Source organism: Falco peregrinus, chromosome 9 (assembly GCF_023634155.1).
Source record: "Falco peregrinus isolate bFalPer1 chromosome 9, bFalPer1.pri, whole genome shotgun sequence".
Taxonomy (NCBI): Eukaryota; Metazoa; Chordata; class Aves; order Falconiformes; family Falconidae; genus Falco; species Falco peregrinus.
The window spans coordinates 3,081,404-3,106,749 of NC_073729.1; the positions used below are offsets into that span (position 1 = coordinate 3,081,404).

A 25,346-nucleotide genomic window follows, 5' to 3' on the forward strand; every position below is an offset into this window, starting at 1 on the left:
AACCACTCTTACAAAGAAAAATCTGTCTGTGCCCTGGTACTCCGAGCGGAGCAGACGGTTTGTTTGTGTATCTTGGGCCATATAGCAAGAAGGCTGCCGAGGCCGGGTTGCCAGGGTGAGATAATTCCCAGCAATTAAAGCGCAGTTCTATCCTGAAAAGCAACTCTGTGCAAGCTGGGTTGTGAAATCCCACATTTACAAGGCCGTGAGGTTTCCAAATCAAATTTGCTCAGTTTAGAAATAAAAAGATAGCTTTGCAATCTGCCAGCTCTACAGATTTCGTCAGGGTTGGAAGATAACAGCGTCTGCAGGGGGTTGTGTGCTGTGGTGGTGCCCACCCTCCCCACACTGGTGTACCAGAGCTGCTGCCTGGGCTCTTCCAGACAGGGACAGGGCTGCCTCAGCGGAACCAGGAGGAGCGGCTGCTGCCAGAACTTGAATTTCATCATGACACAGAAGTTAAAATCACTTTATTTAAGTGCGTTCCAGTATAAGATTACAGGATAATAAATCACTGCCTCAGTTAATAGACATGTCTGAAAACACAGGGAATAGATATGTTAATTAAGAAGCTTCTGTTTTTACTACAGTACACTTATGTTTTCTTTGTTTGCAGAGTCTAAAAATCTTAAAAGAGCGATACAGATTTTTTTTTTTAATGCATCAATCATATTCTTTTTAGTTTTTCCTTGCTGTTTGCAAGCAGTTTTTCTGGCCTCTGGAATTTCAAGATCATGTGTTGAAAAAATACTCTTCTGGCTATTGCAGTAATAAACCCGACAGGCCTATATTTGCCTTTCCCAAAGTGTAAAAGGTGTTAACAGCCACCCCAGAACTTACTTGCTTTCAATTCTTGGTGCGGATCACTTGTTCCTGTGGCTCTGCATGGTGGGAGATGTCCCCACTGAGGCTTGCAGCATCTGTAACAGAAGCAGGCTTGCTGTCTCTGCCATTGTCTGCTCTCAGTTGAGAGCCACTTTTCCCCTTTGCCTGTGTGTTTTAATTAAGAAATTTAAGGTATGCTGTAGATCTCTACCTTGCGCTGAAATGTTTTCCGTTATAGAGAAAGAACTATTTCTCTCTGACTTCAGAAGGTCCCTAGAGAGCCAGTTCAGATACCAATGTTTCCATATACAGATATCCGTGCCTGGGCGAAATGCAGCTCGTTCCTGCTGTCTGGCTGCAGTGTGGGAGTACATTTACCAATGGAGGATGAAGAGGAGGCATTTGTGTGGCTAGAATACAAATGACATTTTTCCTTAAGGGGGAGGCAAGGATACAGGTATTGTGTATGGGCGTGATGGGTTTGGAGTGTGTGCCTGGGGACTAAAACGAGCTGCTTGTTAACAAGACAAACCCCAGAACGCAGAACTCCAGCCTGTATTCTCAGCTGATGAGCTCAGGAATGGCTGGGCAGAGATGCCCTGGAGAGTTAGCGTGGCATGGCCTCTCCTGTCCCTTGGTGCCCAGTGCCAGCGTCTGCTTGGAGAGTACGGTTCTAGGGAGGGAGGCATTGCAAGCAGGGGAGAATACACTAGGAGACGCCTGAAGCTGGGATTTGCCACCTTTCTGCTCAGTTTTTGGCTTGCTTTGTCAGCCAGCCAGAGTTTGCCTACAGTGGGAGAGTTAAAAACAACAAAACCAGACCAAGAACCACCCCCCCACACCTGTCACGGGCCCAGGACTTGGGCATCTATGATGCAGTGTTCAGCTGTATGGTTTGTTTTAAGCACTGGATAAATTAATTGTTGCAACACTTTTAATCTATGACCTACTGAATCTCTCTTACCACAGACCTAATTTGGCTCCACGTAGAGCTCTTGCAAATAAACATCAGGGAAGATTTGTGACCTTTTTCTTGCCTAATCCCCAAATTGCCAAAATCTGGACTGTAGTAGATCGCTCGGGAAAACAAACTTGCTGAGGCTTCGTGTTGGCACCTCCTGGTCTGGATATATTAGGGCTTTTTGGCACAGAGGTGAGAGAGAATATTTCAAAATGAAAAACAACAGAGTATTTGCTTGGGTAAGGTAATTCTCTGTTTCTACTAGTGATTGGTTCCTTTTAGATTGAATCACTGGCTCCTAGAAATAATCTGTCTCCCATCTGACATAGTTTCCCTGGTGTTCCTGGGGCTCTGTCCCACTCAGCCCTTCCCAAGCGTGTTGACTGGAGGGGAACTTGGACCGGTGCAAGGGTTGTAGTCAGAAGACCCTCCCCAAAGGCACCCAGAGAGGCTGGACACCTCCTCTCCGTCTGGGGAGGAGTTCTGGCAGGTACACCCAGAGAAGAAAGGGAACTCCAGTCCAGTGTGTTTTACCACAAGAATGCACTCTGCATATTCTTGTAGCATTAACTGAGCTGTTCGCATGCCTGGCCTTGCCTCTGGAGCCGTTCTTCCCAGAGCTGCACTGCAAGGAAGATCCTGAGCAGAAGAGAGGGAGCAGCAGTGGTACCTGGCCGCCAGCAGATGCCTGGGAGTTTCAGCACCGTGATTTGGGAGGCAGTTAATATGCAGCTGACACTGTGGGCAAACAGGCTGGCAAACACTGAGCTGGTGCTCGGGGAGCAAGGGAAGAGAGGAGGGGCAGAAGTGGAATCATAGTCACGTCGGTTGGAAAAGACCTTTTCAGATCATCAGGTCCAACTGCAGACCTAATACTGCCAAGTCAACGACTAAACCGTGTCTTTAAGTGCCACATCTACCCTTCTAAATACCTCCAGTGATGAGGTATGACTCCACCACGTCCCTGGGCAGCCTGTTCCAATGCCTGACCACCCTTTTGATGATGAATTTTTCCCTGGTATCCGATCTAACCCTTCCCTGGTGTGACTTCAAGCCATTTCCTCTTGTCCTGTGGCTTGTTACTTGGGAGAAGAGACCGACCCCTCCTCACTACAGCAGAGACCTGCAGGGTCTCCCCTGAGCCTCCTTCTCCCCAGGCTGAACACCCCCAGTTCCCTCAATTGCTCCTCACAGGACTTGTGCTCCAGCCCCTTCCCCAGCGGGTGGGTGGGGAGCCAGGGAGCAGACAGGCCTGATGGACCCCAGGGGTGGCGTGTGCCCATTGCCCCAGGTCCTTTTTGCTTTGCTAGCAGCATCGGCTGGAAACTCAAGTTTGGCCCCACAGAATGTTTTGGTCTTTCTGTTAAGAAGCGGCATTATGAAATAATGTTATGGCACTTGTCATCCTTAACATGCCTGCCATGCCTTGGCACCGACTGTTCACACAGAGCATCCGGAGGCCAAGCAAAGATTCCCTTTTAAGGCAAAGAGCCACTATGAGAAATCCAGAAGAAAAAGTTTCCCTGGCATGTAGGGTACATTCTTCTTTCCTCCTTCTCTTAAATAAACTATTAGTAACTTTTAAAAACAGAACAAAAATGAAGAAGCAGGGCCAGAAATGCTGCCAAAGATATGTTATGCGGCACAGCCCCCTTAGACCTGCGCAGCAACTGAGCCCTGGAGCTGACCTAGGGCAAGAGAGGAGGAATGAAACTGAGGTCAGAGGGGTCTACTGGGGACCTGGCTTAAGAGGAGATCAGAACGGAGACTGTCTTAAAAAGCTTCATCTCCTTCCCTTCGCCAGGCCCTGCAGAAGCAGTCTGACCACAGCAATCCATGAACAGTTGTACTGGCTGTATGCCGCAACTGGGATTTGGGCTTGCTTTCCAATACCTTCCACAGCTTCCCTTCCCATGCTGATGTTCTTTTTTCTTTCCCAGTCCTGAACATGTATATGTACATCCAGGATTTGTGGTCTGGGTGTGCTGTTACGTGGCATTTTCAGCTGAAGACAGCAGCGATCAGGGTTCAGACAGGATCAGGGTTCAGACAGGACATGGGATCGCAGAAAAATCTCCAGATACTGATCTCGTATGGTTTTAAAGGAAGAGGGAAACACAGATATCATCTCTGGGTTTTTCTCAAAGGAAGGGTAACTGCTGATGTTCCAGTGAAGCTTGTTACTCACCTTTTCTTGGATGCTATACAAATAAAAATGTTGAATTATCAAGAAGTGGTTTTAAAGCTACCTAGCGCCTCTAAGCTTCCAGTCCTTCTGCTTGACTGGGGAGAAGAACTGTGGGCTGCTGGGCTAGGGAGCCAGACAGCCTTCAGGAGTTTGTTCCTGTCCTGTAAAAACTGGCATAACCTGCTGCTTCGTTGTTCTTGGTGGGTGTTTGTCACCAGGACTCACAAATTCTAGCTCATGCAGCTGTTTCCTTCCTGCTGTAAATGGGTTCAGGGCTCCCATACTTAACGCTGAGCGTTTCTAACCAGAAGTTAACAGAGAACTTCTTTCCAGTAAGGTGCCACAGAAGAACCAGAAAGGTAACAAGTAACTGAGCAGCTCACCTGGTTTTCCTTGCAGAGCTGTACCCTTCTGTGATGGCTGAACTCTTTGGATTTTCTCTGCAAAAGGAGTACATTGGAGGGAGGGAGCTTGCATACTGACTTTTTTTTACCTTACCATGTCCCGTTCCACTCACATCCCATCTGACTCCATAGCCAGAGGAGAGGGAAGCTAAACCAAAAATATCCCATATCCCTTTAATTTTGAATTACAAACCCTTATTCACTAGAAAATAGAAAAACATGAAAGCGCTCATAAGGCTTGGCCTAAAAGACACAGTTAATACGTTGGCTTACTGCCTCCCTAGTTTGGTGTTTTAAGAAGCTAACCCCCATCCTCTTATTACCGAGAAAGTAGGTTTTGGCAGGAGTACTTCACTCTATAATACTTCATCAGCAGAAGATATTTTAAAACATGACACTTCAAAAAGCAAGGAAGAAATTACAGAATAAAATTCGAAGGCCGAGGTAATTTGATATATCTGGTAGTTCGGTGGCGTAGAGGTGCACCTAGGTGAGGGTGAACATGGTGGTGTTGTTGGAGGCTGTGAATGTTCTACATAAATGTTTTGGTTGGGAATATACCATTCTAACCCCCAAAAATTTCTGGGTTGTGAACTGTACAATTTATAAAGCGCAAGCTAGGTTACTTGACAATAACCCCCAAAACCTCAAGTGACTTTCTAAATACCGTTGAGTAACACTTCTGTGGGCATCTTATTCTTCGATCTTTTTTAAAATAGATTTTGTGCTACTTGTGCGTGCATGGCTAGGAACCATGGGCCTTTTGCTCTCACCAGCACACGCTGAACACTTCACAGCTGGATTGTCAGCAGTGGAGACACGCTGCCTTCTACATTTGCTGGGGATTGCTAGGATTGTACCAGTTAACCTTGGGTAAGAAATAGGGTCAGTTACTAACAAAAATAAAGTATTACTAATCATAAAACAAGCATCTTTGTCCTGTAGGGTTCATAATCCGTGGTGATTTTCGTCCTCACAGACTTGAGATGACTTCTGAGTTTTGAGATTTGCAAACAGGGAGACAAATTTGTCACGTAAGGCCTGTTGGACCTGTTCTGTCAATGTTCAAATGGAAATCAGTGTGTTTGAGACTTGGCTGGAACCTGAAACCGGTGCCTGATCCAGAGGACACAAAGTGATTGGAGTTTTGCCTGCAGCTCTGCTCACCACTAGGTTTTTTTTTAATAAAGTCTTTAACTTTATAAAAGTTACTCTTATATCTGGTACTAAACCCATGTTAGTATGCCACATTAAAAAGAAACTCTGCTGATTACTTGAATTTAAAATATAAAAAATAAAGAGCCACTCACCCCAAGGCTATTTAGTTGGGTGTGAAGGCTGGGAGATGGTAACTGAGGCATCACTGTTTGTCCTTGAATTGGTTGCAGTTTCAGCTGCAGTGTAAGGAAACTGCGCAGCTTGCTGGAGGCAGCAGGAAAATAATATAGCTGTGCTGGTTCCCTCCAGAAGAAAGGAATCCTGAATTGATAGAGATGATGATAAACTGCATGATCAGTTTAGGGACATTTGGCATTTAATGAATCACTAGTGTTCCCTCTGTGTGATCAAGCATGTAATAAATCCGATTCTCGTGACCAAAACCGTGGATCCATGGATGCCTGGTGCAGTTCCAAAGTGATGTGAACTACATCAGGTCATGAAGAACGTCCACGCAGGGGGCATTGCGTCTTGGATACGTCTTTAGCTAAATCAGATTACTTCACGTGTGCTTCTTTCCAAGCAAACGGTATCAGTTTAAAATTAAACACATCTTTAGTATTTGCGCCATGAACAAACTTCGAACCTTACAGTCAGTCTCTGCTATGAAATGGGAAAAATACTTTCCTTGAATGGTTTAAAAACTAAATACCTGGATGGTGCTTTGAAGATGCTCCAAAGTGTGGGGTTTTTTAAACCAAGAAACTACTGGGCATCAGATCAAGAAGGAAATGAGAGAGATTAGAGGAAGATCTTTATTAACTGAGATGGGATAAGAAAACAAGCTGGGAAATTGGCAGTTTTATTTGATCGTAACAAAGCAGTTAGACCAAGGAAAAAAAATACTGTGGCCCAGTGGGCCTGTCATTTGGTGGAGTGTCTTACATATCTCTTTCTCCAGTGAAACCCAGGCACACCTCCAGCTCCTGTGTTTTCTCAGCTGAACATGCGACTGGGTACAGCTCCCTGCTAGAAGCCTTCAGGAAGGTCGTGTCTTTGGCTGGAGCCAGTTTACCAAACCTCCTTCTAAGACTTTAGACAAGTGACCTGTCTACTGCCATCTCCCATCGCTTTTCCTTCTCTGAAACTTACTCACAGGTGTGGCCTTGCCTGTAGCATCGTATTCAATTGAGTGCCTAAAACTAAACAAACACAAACCTACCCTGGGAGTTCTCTAAAGAATTAGTTTGTGTGCTGGTTTGCCTGTCAATAAAAACTGCTGAGTGCCGTCTCCTTGGATTCCCTAAAGACTTTTGTTTCCTTAATTAGTAGCTAAGCACTGATAGACAGGTTTGGGGCTAACCTTTTGACAGACCTTCACCCGACTGCTGTGTAACAGCCATTCCCCCAGCTGCTTTGGAGATGCAGTTGGTCCAACGTGGACATGTTAAGACACGTTTAGTAGAATTCTCGTATTTTTTAAGAAAGACACGGGTAAACATGAATCAGGACTTTGGTTTGCTTTAGGGTGCCTGTAGCGGTGTTTTCAAAGGTACTGCCCTTTTTGTGGTCTTATATGACATTTAGTTGTTCTTCAGTAAATAATCGTCTACAGGTGATGGATTTTAGCGTTTCCTGAATAGAACAGTAAAACTCACTGTTGTCGCTTTTCCTTTCACTCAAAGCAGGCTGAAGGAGCTGCTGTCTGTGCTGCTGGAGGCGCATTGCTGTAGTCTTCGCTTACAAGGGAGTTCTGGGACAGCTCAGAAACGGCTACACGTAATTTTTTGTATTTGTGTGCTTCAAATGAAAAATTAAGAAAGACGTCTTGAGTGTGAACAGCTCGCAACAAAGGGAATAATGGATGCTTCGCTTTGCACATTTGGAGTTGGTTCCACGTGGATGGTGGTTTCTTACAAGTTTTTGTAACGGTAGTGAGCTTGGAGCTAGGGGAGAGCAAAGCAGCTAGCACCTGAACTTCACGCTGTCTCGTAATTCTGGTAATTGTGAATGTATGAGCTTTGATTTATCTAGAACGTGGAACTATTATTTGTTGTTCTTAATCACACACAGTTGTGTTTATAAAGCTGTTTTCTCTGTACCGCTGTATGCTCCAGCTTTGCAAGTTTGTGAAGAAAATGCTTTAGTAGCGACTAGTATTGACGCGGTTTCTGAACTAAACCCAATTCTACAGCCTAGACTGAGCGTGACTCAATTAGTATGAGCAAGTCTGACTTTATAATCTAACTTATGCCTAATTGAGGAAAGATGTGTGGTCTGGTTCAAAACTTGATGTCTGTAAGACTGGAATTTTTTTTAGTTTGTACTCGGAGTCTCTATTTGGGCCATGTAGTGCCCCGACTGCACTGCATGCAGGTCATGAAAATCTGCTGGCAGAAACAATTTCCGTGGCCTTGCTTTTAGCTCTCAGTAGCTGCAGAAGATTAAAAAGAAGTTTGTGTTGCACGTGGTGATGTGACATTCAGGTTTCAGGGGGGTGAATGAACCCTTTGATATCTGTGATTATGGACGCTTTGCAGGTTCAGTGATGATACCCGTGAGTCAGGTCCGTTTTTAAACCAAGCCAAAGCTTTGGAAAGGGGCAGAGCATGGAATCCTTCAGGAAGCTTCTGTTTGAAGTGCTCCAGTTCCAGGACAAGGCAGTTGTGGAAACTCTGTGTCTATTGGAAAGACACAAAGCGGCTGTATATACTCATCTAACAGAACCGAGGTTTGGTGGTAATGAGGGGGGCTGGGTTTTGTAAAAGGACCATGTGTAGTCGTTTGCACTAGCAGACTTGCCAAATAGATTTAGTGTTGAATTTCCGTTTCTTTCCTTGAAACAAGGAGAAGATGCTAAAGTGAGAATGAGGTACACACTACCCATTTCTGTTCGGTGGAAGGCTTGTTTCAGCCTCCTGTGTCTGGCTTCCTTCTGTGGTTTCCCTGCACAGCCTGGCTCTGGGACAGACTGTCTTTGACCTCTTCATCTCTCTCTCCCTTCCTCCTCCTCTCAGAAGACTGCTCTTAGCTGACGTGGCACGGCCCTAACCTGGGGCCCTTGGTTTGAGCATCCTGGAAGTAAAGCGAAGACGCAAACTCTGTTCTGTCCAAACTGCTTCTCACTGGTGGCTTTTCTCCCCAGTTGTGCTTCATGTAGTTTGTCAAACCAGTCTTCTGGAGTTGTTTTCTGCGCGATTGTTACTGAAACTATAATTCTCTTAAAAATCCACTTATCCTTGAATGCCTGAATCCTGCCCTCCACTGCAACCAAACCCCAAAACCACTAAACCTAAATAGCTGAAAAAAACCCCAAAGAGTGTGTTCTAAATAGATCTTACCTGCTGGGCCTCTGACAGACAATGTTATGAGGGTGCTGTCTGGAGCGTGCCAGCCTTGGTTTCAGCAGTGTAGGAGTAAGGCAGCCTGTGCTGGGAATTAAGCAAATCAGTTGCCTGGAGTATTTTTTACTAGCTTAGGGCCAAGTGCATGGTTTTAACTGGATTTACACTGTTGACTGTCAGGGGAAGGTAGTTACAAGTCTTAACATATTCCTGCAAAAGGAAGAGGTCAAATATGTTGCTTCATCTGCCATAAAATCAGGTTACAGACTATTGATTGAGACTGTTGTTTCATGCTATTAAATTTTCCTTGGATATCATCTCAAGTTCTGTGAAAATCCGAAGTCTCAGACCCAAGAATAAATTAAAGGTATTTAAAGAAGCCGTGAAAGATGTACTTAAGGCCCTCCTGCAGTTCCTGCTCTCACGGACTTTTCTTTCTTATCTGTAGCTGATTTTTCCATGGTGAAGTTCATAGGAGATCTAGCAAAGTACAGGTTTGAAAACAAGAATAACTAGCTGATAACCAGGAGCTGTTGGTCTGAGCAGCCCCTCTGTATTCAGAGCCTTGCTCTGAGGAATGTCTGACTGCATGTCATAAAAATATTTCGTTGTGGAGCTGCTATGAGAATTAATCCAGGTTACTTCATTAAATAAACGTAAGGGACAAATCTTGGATGAGCTGCTGTGGAAAAAGGAGATGGCAGGAAATGTGGGGGAGTAGCTGTGCGCTGAATTCATCTTCGCCGGTACTGGTTTGTTTATTCTCGTGTTGTATTTGTATTCTTTAAAAGGTGTTCTATGTCACAGGCATTTTCTCTCCAACCATGAAATCCACCTTTCTGATTAACATATGGAAAGAAAGTGTGACCGTCTTTTCCCTGCCAGAGACCTCCTGCAGTGCTTTCTGTGCATCTGTGGTTTGAAAATATACTGTGAGCATGTAAAGGTACATCGTACTGCTGTCACTAGGTTTTCCTTATTTTTTCCTTGACAGTGGCCTTCCTGAAGTCTTAAAGTCCTTCTGGTCTTACTGGTTATAGAGTTAACTTACTGGTTAGAGAGAAGTGTGACAAAACTCAGTGCAAGTTCAAGACAGTAACCAGCGGCAGTGCTGGCACGTTACGGTGTTCCTTTCTTGCGGAAGGCAGATCTGGGTCCGTCCCTAGTGCAGTGTGGACAACGTGGATGATGGGTCCTTCTGAGGATGGGTTTAATGAACAGATCAATAAAGAGCCCATAAAGAGAAAAATGATTATACTTTTTTTGGGGGAAGGCACTGATACTTTAAACACCATTCCAGGAAAGATGTGTATCCCATCCTCACGGCAAAAATCAAGCCTGTGTTTATCTCAGACAGGGGCAAAGTTGGTAATTATGTGAATGAAGTATGTTAAGAGCCACAACACGAGGTTGGTTTCCTCCGGATGGGATCTAGAGGAGTTTCAACAGCAAACAATGCAGTCATCTGTAAAGGTGGGCATGACTTGGTTTTACAGGTCCTTAAAAACCTTTTTAACCAAGAAAACCTCACGTTAAAAAATCCTGGCATCTCCACCTTGTATTATTGCCTTACTGCGCTTGTCCCTCACCATTAAATAGATGTTCTGTCTCCGATTAGGTGGATTTTGTAAACTGCAGTAACGCATGGCTATACGACTGTTTAGCCAGACAGCTGAAAAGACCAAGGTGCTGACCCGCCGTCCTTCCTCAGAAGTCCTCACCAAGCCCCTGGCCCAGGAGTATGGGTTGGGTTGAGATTCTAGCTTGAGGATGTTAAAAACAGTGTGAGAGGAAAACTAGTGATTGCAACAAACACTTTAGAAGTGGGAGATGAAGAGGCAGAGTATGCCGTGGAGATAAGTGCATTTTATGGAACGTGGTTTGTCTGCTTTTATAAACCCAAATGGAAGGTTATTTTGTAATACATTGGATTTTAAAGGATTTTCAGGAAAAAATGAACTCACATCTTTCTCTTTCAGGTATCCTGGGAGTTGAGAAAGTTTTTGTAGTTATCAGTGCTTCTAGCTGGAGTCACAGATGCTCGCTTCCACAGTGTAGGGCTGGATTAGCGAGGAATGCCGTAGCGCTGAGGGCTGGAGTAGCGAGGAATGCCGTAGCTTTGAAGGAGCGGTGCCAGTACGTTGGGTGGAAGGAGCGTTTTTCCAACTGGGAGCTATCTCCTTGCAGCAGGCCACTTCTGCTGTCCCTCAGATCCCCGTTTTGCAGGTGCCAGTTAACGGTATGACGCAGGGGACGGTTAGTGTGCTCGCGTGCGGCGCTCCTTAGGCACAGCACCATTCCACTGTCACGACGGTTCGCAGGTGTGACGAGAGACCGTCACTCTCCCAGTAATTTGCTGGCCAAACTGGCAAAGGGGCAGTGGAGATGGAGCAGCTCCGTCTCAAGTTTCTTAATACCATTCAAAATTTCCAGTGTTACTTGAAAAAATTGCCTGAGTTCACATACACTTTTTAAGAAACTGCCTTTTGCTTTAAATAAAAAAAAATAATTAAGGGAAAGGGAGGGAAGGCAGGAAAGCAATGTAACCACAGATACAGGAGTTTAGCTGAACCAGCTTCTGTCAGGTTTCTGTAGCCGTTCATCGACAGTACAGGTAACCTTTCTTCTCTTTCTTTAATGTCTTGCAGGAAGTCCAAGGGAAAGCCAAATGGTAAAAAGCCAGCACCGGAAGAGAAGAAACTTTACCTAGAGCCAGAATACACAAAATCCAGAATTACTGACTTTGAATTTAAGGAGCTAGTGATGTTACCACGAGAAATAGACCTCAACGAGTGGCTAGCCAGCAACAGTGAGTATTGTAATGGTACAGCTCGGAGCTTGCTGTCCACGCCCCAGAAGGCATTCATTCACTCTGTTCCTTGTTACTGTTTTCAGTACTTAGAAAAACACTCTGTGACTATTTGTGCTTACTGCATAATGCACGTAATTAGACCTTGAATAGTAATTAAGCTGTCTTATGTACAAACTGTGTTCAGCAGCATGGCAGCCTCGATGCATTTCGTCCTTCCGCTGCCTCGCTGTGCCATGAGGGCATTGAAGGTTTTGATGCTTTTTTGAGGACCATCAGATGCCCTTTGACCGTAAACTGGCTGGTTCAGCACGTTGCTGATGCAAGCTATTGATCTTCCAGAAGCATTGTAAAAATGGGAGTTTATTAAGATTTGTATGTAAAGCGGGTTATGCCTGAAGCCAGAAATTTTGAAGTATTTTAGTTGGATTTCTTTTCCCCACTCGTTTCAAGCTTTGGTGTGAATTTAAACTGTAGCCAAGTGGAACTTGGAGATGTGACTGACTACGGTGACTGAATGCTGTGCCTGTGCATGGCAGTTCTGATTTACAATAATTTCTTGTGCTTCTGCTTCACCTGCCAGCCCTGCAGCTATGACCCAGTCTTGTTTACATTTTCAACAGTATGTGATAAGCAAGAAACTACTTTGAACTGCAAGCTAGGAAAGTTTACAGGGACTCATTAAGAAAAAAGCGAGTGCCCCCTGAGGAGTATTAAGATGCTGTATTAACTCAGGAGGTTTTTAAAAAGTAGAAGTGTACTAGTTTTCATGCCCTTACTTTTTTAAAGGAGATACGTTGTGAGAATTATTAATGCTGTTTTCTAGCCAATGTGCATTTTAAGTCAAACTTCAAAAAAATGTAGCAAATTGTTTGCCTTCAGCTTGTAGTAGAGTGTTATACTGTAAAGGTGAGGCTGATGATGGAGACACTTTCCAGTCTTGCTGCTTAGTGAGTAATAAGAGCTGATGCATCATGGTGCTTTCATCTTAAATCAAAACAAGAGCTTTCATTCCATGTACCTCTTTGTTTTGCAGTTCGTCATTAGACTCATTTAGCTAAATCATGTTTAGATTAGTATGGAAGCTCAAGACTCTGAGGTCACTTCGCTTGCTCTGCTCAACTAATTGTCTGGAGGATAACCAGTGTTTAAAAGTATTTTACTTCTCATTTTCTTTCTTTTGTGTTTATTTTTCAGCAACAACTTTCTTTCATCACATCAACTTACAGTATAGTACAATCTCAGAATTCTGTACAGGAGAGTCATGTCAGACCATGGCAGTGTGCAATACGTAAGTCAATATTTACAATTACAAGGTTTCCATGAAGTCTTCAGAGTTGCCTGGGGGAGGATGTTGCATTGGGTGGCACTGGGCCAGTGTTTTACGGCAGATCTGTACTTGGCGAGAACGTGGCAGCTTGTACAGCCTCTGCTCCCCCTCAGCGGTACAGGGTGCTGGAAATCTGATTTTGTGGAGGGTTGGAAGGATGAGAACCTGTGAGTGCTGTGAGCTGGTTTTACAAGGTCCGATCAGAGAGGCAAATTACCGTGTGTGTAGCTTGAGGGGAAGAAGACCAAGGCACAACTGTCCTTACTGGTAACAGTGCTGAGATGCCATAGAAGGCCAGGGAGATAAACTGGCTGTGGGAAGCTCAGAGGGTGCTTCTGGTAGCTGGAATGCTGGCAGAGCACCATGCTGCCGACAGGTAACCTCTAGCCTGACGTGAGCCGCTGGCTTGCCGCCCAGGCCCCTTGAGCGCAGAGGACACAAGTGGCAGCTTTGCAAAGAGTAAGGAAAACGTTTTGGTTTGGCACTTTCCCCCTGTAGGACTTAGTAGACTTTTTTGACGTGGACTAGCTGTCACTTATGAGAGAAAGCTTTGTAGTTTTACTGTACATGGTGAATGTAAGAAAAAGTTACCATAAACTCCTGCTCTTGATTAGCACAGTCCAGCATGATGGAACATGAGATCTGGTCCAGTATGAATAAGCCTGTTGAGTTGTGTGGGTTTTTTCCTCCAGCACACGCGCTGATAGTCCTTTTCTTCCCTCTTCATGCATTTCCTGGGATTAATTTACTTGAGATGGATTTTAAAACAGGAGACCGAGCAGTTAATGTTATAGTACATCAAACAAACATCCCAGGGAATGTATGCAACAGAACCAGAGCTCTGTATTGTATCTCTGACAATAATTACGTAGTGCTTAGAAAGGAATCCTTGCTTAATGTACTGGGCTATCCTGTACACTTGAAATTATTATCAGGGGCTTTCATTGAGAGCACTCTGAAGAATGCAGAGTGTACAGAGAATACTTTTGCATTTAAAAGTTGGAAAGATAACTGTCAATAGAGAATTAAAGGCCATGCTAGGGACTTTGAAAACAGGCTGGAACAGCAAGTAATATCTGCTGGACCCAGATTTTATCAAGAGGAGACTTCGTGTCTCTAAATGATCTCTAAATGAGAAACAGTGATCTGTAAGATGAGCGTTCTGTTGACTTTCGCTCCCCATGCTTTCTGATGTTTAAATTCCTGATGAAGCACTGGCTGTCCAAAGGAGCGAGTTTAACTGTTTGTCCACTTGGCTGATGGGAAATAGTGGCTAAAAGGAGGTTGGTGGCAGGGAACCTCTCTAAGTGTCGTTCTGTTCTGTGCTAGGGAGTCTTAAACAAGAGTTCTCTGTAAGCATTTCAAGCTGCAGAATAAAGCAAGGAAGTGCTTGTAGGCAGCTCCAGCTGTAGTCTAGATTTTTGGTGGTGAGGACTGATGGCAGAACGTTCCTGTTCTGTTTGGGGAATCTGAAAAACTGCGCTGTTTGGGAGTAACAGGAAGCATGTCTGCACTTGGGTGAAGCGCTTGAAAGGGTTTGTGTTTAGCTAGATTGTAACAACTGAAGTATCTTCCTGTACTTGGGGGCAATGAGTGATTCAGGTTTGCAAACTGTAGGCTGCATGTTGCGTTCTTCTATCAAGTGTGCGGTGCCCATGAAAAAACTACGGAGGTGAGATCCCCCAGCTACACACCTCGCTATGGTTCAGCTTTCAAGGCCCTGTTCGTAACTCTGTTCTCCAAGTATCTCTTAACGACAGTTTTAGATAATCCGCATCTTTATAATCTACCTTTCCTAGCTCTTCCCTTTTGGAAGAGAGATGCCTAAATGGAACGCAGAGAATTGCCCTCCAAGATGCTTGTTTGTTCATAGTTATGACTATGACAAAGCTGCCTGTCGCTTCTCCATCCCCCTCCTGCTTTTTAAAAAATCTTATCTAGTGAAGTAAGGTAAGGACATGCTTATTGTCTTGGAGAAACACCAGTTGGTATAATTTACTGCGCCTTTGCTTTGTCTCCAGTATATAGAGTTCCACCTAAACATTAAGAGTCTGTTGCTGATCAACCTGATGGACACTCCCGATTTGACCTTCTGTGGCTGTGCTCTGTTTGTTCAGCTACTTTGGAATAAAATAGTATCTGCTTATATTAGAATGCCACATAATTACAGACCTTGGAATATGGGTGCACTTTGCCATTTTTTTCGGTGTGGATTTCTTAGGCAGTTCAGTACAGAGGTCTGCATTCTGTTCCTCTCTTCTGTTTTCCTGCCCAGTTCTCCAAGGTGTGTTTTGGATCACACCATTCTGGTCATACCCAAGGAAGGTTACTCGTATTTACGGTTGAGGTGTTGAAGTAACTATTGAGAACAGGCTGCTTGTCAAGTTAACCTAGCAGATACTCAATCCTAAGTATAGAGTATTTGCTGGCGAAATAAACACCAGTTGCAGTTACATATTTGAGGTGAGGTTTTAACATCTCAGAGGAGTTCCAGCCAACTGCTGAACTGCAGACAGGTGCACCTTTCAGGCCTCTTGTCAGATACATGGGATGGCGCAGCCATCTGCACACAACGAGGAAGGGGATTTCTGCTTTGGCTCACTAAGAGACATCTGACCAAAAGTTGGTCTTCTTGTAGAACGTATGGCAGCGTTTGCTGGTAAGGTGGGAAAGTACCAAGAGAAAGAGCAGAATGGCCAGTTATCCTCAAAATTTAATGACAGTGGCACGAATGTAGCTTTGGGAATGACTTAAATTTGCTCATTAGTATGTTTATTACTTACTGTAAAGCAGTTTCTGTATTTTTAACACAGTATTTACCATTTAGATTTAGTATGCTTTTTATAGTTTATTATTACACAAAATAGCTGTAAAGCACCGTGAGCTGTAAACTGGTTTTATAGCTGACATTTGGGTAAAACTTCTCAAAGTGCTGGAGCGGAGTAACTAAGAGCCTACGTAAGTGCTGTTCACAGGGCTGAGATTATAAAACTCCTGAGGCAGAAATCAAGGATGGATGCAAACTTCCCGGCAGCCCACAGATAAAAGTGAAAGGTTTCTAATCTTATACTTTCCTTTCTCATGTCTGCCTTGCCCTTAGTGTCTCTTTCCTTCTAGAAATCTTAATTAAAACTTGCATGCTTTGCATTTTCTTATATTTATGTTCCCTGAGCTGTGTATTCCTTTCTCCACCCCCATCTAAACATTTCTTTGCCCCTATCAAACCATCAAAGCCATTCCGAGGTGCTGACAAGCACTACGTTACTGCCACTTGATATCAGATGCCACTGCATTTGATACCATTTGCTGTCTTGCTTTCTTCATAACTCGTCTGTTAGTATTCCTAGCGGGACTGTCTCGCCTTCCTTTCCAGACCACATCATCTCCGCAGCGTTTGCCTCTCCCTCCTTCCAGAAGCCCTTCTTATATACCAGCGTAACTTCTGTTTTGCCTTGGCTTCTGTGTCATCGGCACAAACCTGGAATGTTTTAGAGGAGAAGGGAAAAATATGCACATGTGCTAAGATGCAGCATTGTGACTTCATATGCGTTATACTTTATTATTTGCGTCATAGGCTTCTTTCTGTTAAACCCATGGTCATTTCTCCCTGGGATTTGGAGTGGAGCTGCAAATTCCTCCTGCTCTCCTTACTGGGGAAAGTTTAGATCTGCCAGAATTTTTACATAGGAAATAAAATAATCAAAGTCTGTATAATGTGAGCACTTCCTGGTGCCTTTCAGTGTCATCTTCTTGTCCTTTCTGCTCCCCATCCATTGCCTAATACGGGACTGCACTGCCCTAGTGCCAGCAGTGGAATGCAGTGAGGCTTCTGTGCCCGCCGAGCCGCAGCCTGTTTCCGATCTTGTCAACGGAGATAACTCCAGCGCGGGTGGGAGATGCTCATGGCATGTCAGGGGCTCCTCTCTTCCTCCAGGGCCTGTGAAGACTGTTCACAGCACTTGAAACACGGGGAAGGTGCATGATGCTAACCAGCAGCACAGTCCCTGTAGTTATCCTCTTACTCTTAATGATTCTTATTTTAAGTTCCAATTTTGCATAATTAGCCTGATTTTCAAGGAAAGGCAAAAAGGGTATGCAGAGGGGTGGTGCAGCAGATTTATTCACTTGGATTGAACTTCTACAGTTGCCAAACTTTGACTAAAATCCAACGATCCAGATTCATTTTTGCACCAAAGGCCAACGCTGAACTGTGCTTCCTGCCTTGCAGTTGAGGAGGTGTGCGGCACGAGAAAGCTGCCGAGGTAACAGACAGTTCGCTCTGCTTCTGCTCTTGGCAACAAGCTTTGTCTTAAGACCCCAGATAAGTCTGGATTACCTAGAACTGTCTTGGTGCGGCTTACTGCAGGACCAGACCAATGGGGGGGCATCGTGTCGTTCCGTCTGTGCGGACCGTATAAAGGTGGTGAGCGGTGGTGGAGAACACAGTCTGCGCCCAAGGGCCCAAACACTAGTTCTGGTGCCTGACATCACTCTACAAAGAGCTTTTGACTCCTGCTGTTTCCTTCCACTTGCTCACCTTTTTATGCCCTTTTGCAGTCAGTCCTGCTCTTTCCAGTAAACAGACACAATGACCAAGCACCACATGCTGGAAATGAGCTGAAAGAAAAATTCTAAATCTTAAGTGTCTGCAGAACTAGTTTCCAGTTGCTTTTCCTCTCTTAAATTCTGAATTACTCTACTCATTTCTGCAGCTTCCTCTTCTTTTCATACAGCTTGGGGCATGAACAGTGCCGTTAGTGCCTTCACCTCACCGCCCTCAGGTCCCTGAAGAATCTTTCCAGGCAATGAAAACACATTGTACATGAAAACTTTTCAGTTGCTACTTAATATTTTTCTTTAGTTGACTCAAGATTGTTCTGCTGGTCGGTATACATAAAGCTTCACTTTCCAAGTAGCATGTATAGATCCTTCCAGTTCAATGCAGTCTAGTCCTGTCAGGCACATAAAAAACATTTATCTTTAATCTTTATCTTCCATGCAAATAAAAAAAAAATGCAAAGGTGGCTAAATGTCACACTGAAGGGATATTTTGACTTGGGCTACAGTGAGGCTTGTTTAGTGATTTGTGTGAAGAACGTCAGATAACAGATAATTAGTCAACAGCAGCAGAGTTGGAGCTGAACAGGCAAGCAAAAAACGGCATCCTGGCTTCAGGGGCTCACGCGATGGATGAGGTGTCTTTTCTAGCCAAGTTCTGATGCTCAGACCACTTCCAACCTTGCTTCCAAAGGCAGCCAGCAAACACCACCTACACTGTGTTCTGGGAAGACAATACAATGGATTTCTTATCAATCCCATGATGATATAGGACTGCGCCTGGAGTGTTTGGAGGAAGCGTTCGGGAACTGGAACTCAAGACACCTCAAGTGTGACAGAGACGACAACAACAACAACAACAACTATATATATATATATATATATATATATTTGCCAAATTCCTTAATTGTAAAACATTTCTTTCTGTGTGCGTAATGCAGTAGCAAGTTCCTGGTAACAGTTAGAGGTGCTTTAATGAGTCATGACTTTAAAAAAAATAAAAAAAACAGGATCAAACCTTCAGTGCTTTTATAGCTTCAGATTCTCCGTCAGGTGAGGGATGGCTGCAGTTGCTCAAGAAGATGCTGGCTAACTGATTGCATTAGGGCTGCTTTTGAGGAGCTGGGCAGTATGTTAACGTCTCCTGTTCCTTTTGGATCCAACAAGATTATTCACCCGGTGGCAGAGTCAAGCGTAAACGCAGATGTTTTGGGGAGCCTTTACTCTCTGTAACCTGTTCTCTGTAAACTGTAACGAAAGCAGTCAAGGCACGCTGGCAGCAATGTGCGGAAGGGTCCTGAAAACTTTCCCCAGACGAGGTGTGGGAACAGGATTTGTAGCGCTACAGAGGCTGCCTGTTCGGCAGGGCCGGCTTGGGCGAGCTGGTGTTTTGGAGCCACCCTCTGTCTGTTCGGTAATACTGCGCTAGCAGGTGCTGGATGTTCTGCAGTGGTTAGCACTAGAAGGTCACCAGGTCACCGCTGCGCAGTGTTGCTGCCCTTTAAAAATAGTAACGTAATACTTTCCTGCACAGTTCTATGGACTGGATGTAAACCCTCGGTCTGCCACGGACGGGGGTTACCGCTGCCTGAGCGGAGCTGCTCCCCTCGGAGACCCGTCGGCAGGCTTTCTGGGAGTGCATTGATAGAGAGGAACAAAACTGGCTAGCCGAAACCCAGGGGGTTTGATGTGGAAGGATACCCTGAAGGGAGTCTCTTCTGTAGCAGCTATGATGTATTTTGGTAACGTTGCAGCTGTTGGTTTATATTCTTTAGCCGTCGAGATGTTTTAGCTCCTGGGGGAGCCGAGCTGAGGAGCCAGGGTGTAGTGTGGTGACACTGTCACTTCTCTCCACAGACAGTACTACTGGTATGATGAGCGGGGAAAGAAGATCAAGTGCACTGCTCCTCAGTACGTCGACTTCGTCATGAGTTCAGTGCAGAAGCTAGTGACAGATGAGGACGTTTTCCCGACAAAATACGGTATGTCTGCTTTCGGACAGGTGCTTCCTGCGGCGCTCTGCAGATGCTGTGAGGTGCAAGCTGGCATTCAGCGTATGCGGTAACAGCAGGCAGCTTTCACACTTCCTTGTTTGATGGTTTGGGGTTTTCTTAAGGGATATTTTAAGTTTGGCTTATTCTTGAAGGCAGAGTTGCCCTGTTGGCATATGAACTTGGGTGGAAGTCTCACAGTCCTGTCATCAGTATTCCATCATCGATACATCTTTTTCTTCAAGCATTTTGAGATCTTCCAGCCTGTATTCAGAGAGGATAAAAAATTGAAAACTGTCAGCATGTGTTTAATACAGCCTGCTGCTAATAAAATTTAGCCCTGTTATTTCACTATTTCCAGTAAGGGGAAAATCAACTGGACTGCCAGGACTGTGGCTTGTCTTCCCTGCTCAGCCAGGCCTTGTCTCACAGACTGCTGGCAATCTCCCTTCCCTTCCAAAGATTAAATGTGATTTTTTTTTTTTAAGAACCAAAAAGCAATACGAAATTAATTTTAACTCAGATTTGTATCCTAACAAGACTGCTACACGCAATGCCTTTGGTGAAGGGGAAGAAAATAAGAGACCTGAAGTTATTGTAGGTGGGTTTCATCAGGACTGAAAGCAGCTGGATTCCTGAGCCATTTCAACAGATAATCGGGGAGCTAGGATATCGCAATACAGCAAACACTGAGCTACTAGCGTTCACTTACAAGCATCTTGATCTGGACAAGGGCAGCGTCTAGTGAGACAGTGCCTAGTAAGCTGGCAGCAGTTGACTAGTTTTTTTTTTTTAATGCTTATTCAAGGGCAGTGAAGGTGTTTCATGCAAATGATTTGCCTGTGTGGCCAGGATGCACTTTAGACCAGTAACATACTCTGTACTGTGCACCATGCACAGGATGGCAGGTGGTGTCTGAAACCAGGACACTGTTATCACAGTAGCTGTGCAAGAATCACTTTTTTTTGTGCCAGCACAGTACTGGACCAGCAAGCACAATTTCATAGAATGGTTTGGGTTGGAAGGGACCCTAAAGATCACCTATTTCCAGCCCCCCCCATGGGCAGGGACACCTTCCACTGGGCCAGGTTGCTCCCAGCCCCGTCCAGCCTGGCCCTGGACACTGCCAGGGATGGGGCACCCACAGCTGCTCTGGGCAGCCTGGGCCAGTGTCTCACCACCCTCACAGTAAAGAATTTGTTCCTAATATCTTATCTAAATCTACCCTCTTTCAGTTTAAAGACATTACCCCTTGTCCTATCGCTACCGGCCCTTGTACAAAGTCCCTCTCCAGCTTTCCTGTCAGCCCCCTTTGGGTACTGTAAGGCTGCTATAAATAAAGTCTCCCCGGAGCCTTCTCTTCTGCAGGCTGAACAGCCCCAACTCCCTCAGCCTGTCCTCCCAGGAGAGGTGCTCCAGCCCTCTGAGCATCTCTGTGTCCCTCCTCTGGGCTCTCTCCAACAGGTCCATGTCCTTCTTAGGCTGCGTGGGAGCCCAGAGCTGGATGCAGCACTGCAGGTGGGGTCTCGTGAGCGTGGAGAGGAGGGCAGTAGAGGTCACCTCCCTCACCTGCTGGCCGCGCTGCTTGTGATGCAGCCCAGGGTACGGTTGGCTTTCTGGGCTGCGAGCGCACGTTGCTGGGTCACGTTGAGCTTCTCATCGGCCAGCACTGCCGGTCCTTCTCCTCAGGGCTGCTCCCAATCCATTCTCTGCCCAGCCGGGATTGATACTGGAGGTTGCCCTGTCCCAGGTGCAGGACCTTGCACTTGGCCTTGTTGAGCTTCCTGAGGTTCACATGGCCCACCTCCCCAGCCTGTCACGGTCCCTCTGGGTGGCATCGCTGCCATCGGGTGTATCAACCGCACCACACGGCTTGGTGTTGTCAGCAAACTTGCTGAGGGTGCGCTTGATCCCACTGTCCATGTCACTGACAAAGATGTTGACCAGCGCCAGCCCCAGTATGGGCCCCTGAGGAAGACCCCTTGTCACTGGTCTCCACCTGCACGTTGACCTGTTGACTGCAACTCAAATGGAGTGGGACCATCCAAGCCAGTTCCTTATCCCCCCGAGTGGTCCATCTGTGAGGTCCGTGTGTCTCCAGTTTAGAGACAGGGTTGTCCTGCGGGACAGCGCCAGATGCTTGGCACAAGTCCAGGTGGATGACATCAGTCCCTCTTCCCTCACCCACCAACGCTGTAACCCTGGCACAGGCGGCCACCAGCTTTATCAGGCACGATTTGCCCTCGGTGAAGCCGTGCTGGCTGTCACCAATTGTTTCAACTGCACCCGATGGAAGACACACGCTATTTCCTCCCGTTTCTCTTCCCATGTGGTAGAATTTCAGCAGTGAAATGAGGGAAGTTGTTATATGCAGTTAGTCAGACTGCTGCACCCCACGCAGCCCCCTGGGGATTGGCCTCCCAAGCATTAGGTGCTTCCAGGGGAAAAATCTGCTGCTCTTGGGCAAACTAGGTAAGGACCCAGAAGAACCTCTCATTATTTTTATGTTCAATAACAAAAAATGTTGTGGTTTTAAAGAGTGATTACTCTTGATTTTTTTGAACCCTTATGGCTTAAAACAACTTCAAATGAAAATGCTTAAACCCTCCTTAGATTCTTCCCCTGAATTCCCATAAAAAGAAGGCAAGAGGATGGTACAGGCCCCCCCCGTTGTCTGCTGTACAAGGTGGGCCAGTAGCTCTTAGCGCAGCTCAGCCCAGACGCTGCTGTGGGGCTGAAGGTGACGGCGGGAGCTATCATGGTGTTTCTTATTCTTCCTTTCAGGCAAGGAATTCCCCAACTCATTCGAGTCTCTAGTGAAGAAGATCTGCAAGTACCTGTTCCACGTGCTGGCCCATATCTACTCCTCACACTTTAAGGAGACTTTGGCACTGGAGCTGCATGGACATTTAAACACACTCTACACACACTTTATCCTATTCATCAGGGAGTTCAACCTCGTGGACCCTAAAGAGACCACCATCATGGACGACCTCACAGAGGTCCTCTGCAGCAGCAGTGGGAGCAGCAGTAACGGGAGCGGCAATGGGAGCAGCAACAGCGCAGGAGCACAGAACCATGTGAAAGAGAGATGAGCCCTTCTACAGGATCAAAACTAACATTAAAAACAATATTATATATTCTGTGCGTATATGTCTGTACATACAGACATATACGGCAATGAGAGCTGAAAGAAATTAATGCTGCCACCGCAGGACGCGTAGCCGTATGGGACGGTATGGAGCTTTGGTCTAATGCGCCACCTGGCAAGAAGTTGCACCAATTTTATTTTATTTTCTGTCCGCTCCTCCTCTTACCTATTCAGATGGATGACGAGTGCTGTTTTTAGAGAAGAGCTGAGCTTGAGAGTGGGGCCACTCCTGTTTTTTTGGTTGGTTTCTTTTTGTTTGGTTGGTTGGTTTTTTGTTTTTCTTTCTTTGGTCTTGAGTGCAAGTCCTTTGTCTTTCTAGGATGGTGGTCCTGCCATTTAAAAAATATCTATTATATTATAAGAAGTGACTTTTACTTTGAAGTGGCTTAAAGTGCAGGTTTGTTTGGGCTTTTTTTGGGGGGTGGGTGAGGTGGGGGTGGTTTTTTTGGTTTGGTTTTACATAGACTGCCCCTTACCCTGCCAGAAACTCCCCTGTTGAGTGCATCTTGCCCTTTGTTAGTTTGGAACGGGAAGGAACTCCTGGCTTGACTAGAGTAGCAACCAGGGGCTTGCTTCGTGTTGGGAGTGGGCACAGTTCTCCAGCTGTCCCATCTACCTGGTCACCACACGTGAACGTGCAAGAGGATCCACAAGCCTTTCTGCTTATTGCTCCTACAAGATATATACTCTTTTCTCTGCTCCCCTGCCTCCTCTTTTCCCAGGCACACCTCTACAACTGAAAAAGAGTAAGGTCACTGGAGTCCAAAACCCATGTGCAAGAGCCACCACCGTTTGCTCCCCACTGAACAGAGGCCCGGGGAGGGGGGAGAAGGGTACATTGAATCGGTCACCGCCTGTGCTAGAAAGATGGCTGTTGGCATAAAATTATATTGTTGGCTTATTTTAGTTCATCTGTTCTATAATAATAAAAACAAATCTATCAGCCACAAGCTTTGGTTTTGTGTTTGCAGCGTCAAGTCAGTGGAATCCACACATAGAGCTTCCCTTTCACCACTGAATGCTACTGGCCCTGCTGTCAACCAGCTTTATAAATGTTTGTCTTCCACCGTGTGACCTTACGTTTCTAATCGATACCTTGCTCTTTTCGGTAGTGCTGGGAACCTCCTCTCCTCCCCAGGTAACCTGACGGTAAGCACTCTGAAGATAAGCAGCCCTTGGAAAGGAGCAAGCTTCCTGTTCGTGCATGCTTAAATTCTGCAAATGCAGTGGGCTCCTGGGGATTGTATCACACGATCTGTGGATACAGTATTGTATCAATATTGTATCTTGACAGTCATATTACTCTTGCCTTCACATTTCCACTGAATTCTTGTAGTCAGCACTTCCAGTTGGGAAAACGCCAGGTTTTGCTTGCAACTGTGCTTCTACCAAATATGTGGCAGCCTCTGAAAAATTTTTGTTACTGTTTTCGGTCGTTATCCTAAGGTTTATACGTCGTTAGTACCTGACCTGGCCTGAATCCTAGAAGGTTCTCCTGAATGAGGTCTGTACCTGTAGTAAAAGTCAGTAGACAGAAGGAAAGCAAAGCAGGTGCAAAGAAAAAAAAAAAGAGAGGGGAAAAGCACAAGCAAGAGGACAAAAAAGCTTGTGAAGAATATCCAAGTGAGAAAAAGAGCAAGAAGTCATAAAAGTGAGGAAAAAATGAACAAAAAGGTAAGAGCACGGGAGAGGGGAAGTGGAGGCGTGAGTGAGAGAAAACGATCTCAAACTTGGTGAGCCCAGACCTGTGCTGTGGTTGTTCCCGGGCTGCGGGTACCTTGGGAACCTGCAGGCAAACGCACTGGAGTCTGGCTGACCTCATCTGGGTGCTGTCGCCAGGCTGTTCAGGAGCACGCCTTCCCCACCACAGCCTCCTGCTACAGCCTCCGTGTCCAGGGGAATGTTCCCAGCCTCCCGTCACACCGACGTGAGCCTTTCCGTTACAAATTCCCTACACTGACATCTGAAGGGAAAACCAGGTGTTGGCAGAAGCGACCACAGCAATGTCATTTGTCAGGCCCCTGTGCTACTTGCAATTGGAGCCTAACAGCGGAGTTCAAGGTAAAGTAATAGCAACAACTCACCACCCAAGTATTTCTGGTAACTTCCTATCTACTTACAAAAATGCATTTGCAGCCTGAATTCTAAAAGACGATTTAGAAGTGCTACACATTTTGAAAGGCTTGACTTGAGCAAGAGGCAGTTCAGCTCTCGCTGACAAGACTGACTTGACTACGACTTAAGTTCAAGATCACCACGTAGTGACATCTACATCAAACGCAAGGGTGACTGTACCTTGGCGTCCCACAGGAGAACCGACAGAACCTCGCAGGACGTCTAGGAACCCGTGCACGGGGGCAAAGCAGCGAGCCATGAATTCAGCTACCAGGAGAGCAGTGAGGTACCACATTACTTCTGGAAGAACCCGCTGCTGTTCATGGCAGCTGTCCCAAGTTTACTCTGTAGACATTCAATACTCCTGAAAGCACAAGATGCTTCATCTAGTGGAGTAATCTTGTGTTTTACAAGCAGTTAACAAGAACACAAATAATGAATCCTATTTTAGTGTAGCCTATCTTGTTGGGTTTAACAGTGGGAATAAGGAAAACGCTGAAATAGTGCCAACAC

At 45.6% G+C, this 25,346-nt stretch overlaps 1 protein-coding gene across 7 annotated transcripts in view; it reads left to right on the plus strand.

Moving 5' to 3' along the window:
• MOB2 (MOB kinase activator 2) overlaps positions 1-23,668 on the plus strand; it is a 116,438-nt gene extending 92,770 nt beyond the window's left edge. For all 7 annotated transcript variants that reach the window (XM_055813817.1, XM_055813818.1, XM_055813815.1 and 4 more), the window contains exons 2-5: positions 11,529-11,689; positions 12,887-12,980; positions 19,434-19,558; positions 22,352-23,668. In XM_055813817.1, coding sequence (XP_055669792.1) covers positions 11,529-11,689; positions 12,887-12,980; positions 19,434-19,558; positions 22,352-22,662 — 691 coding nt within the window. In that variant the 3' untranslated portion in view covers positions 22,663-23,668. The remainder of the gene's footprint in view (positions 1-11,528; positions 11,690-12,886; positions 12,981-19,433; positions 19,559-22,351) is intronic.
• The last annotated feature ends 1,678 nt before the right edge of the window (positions 23,669-25,346 follow it).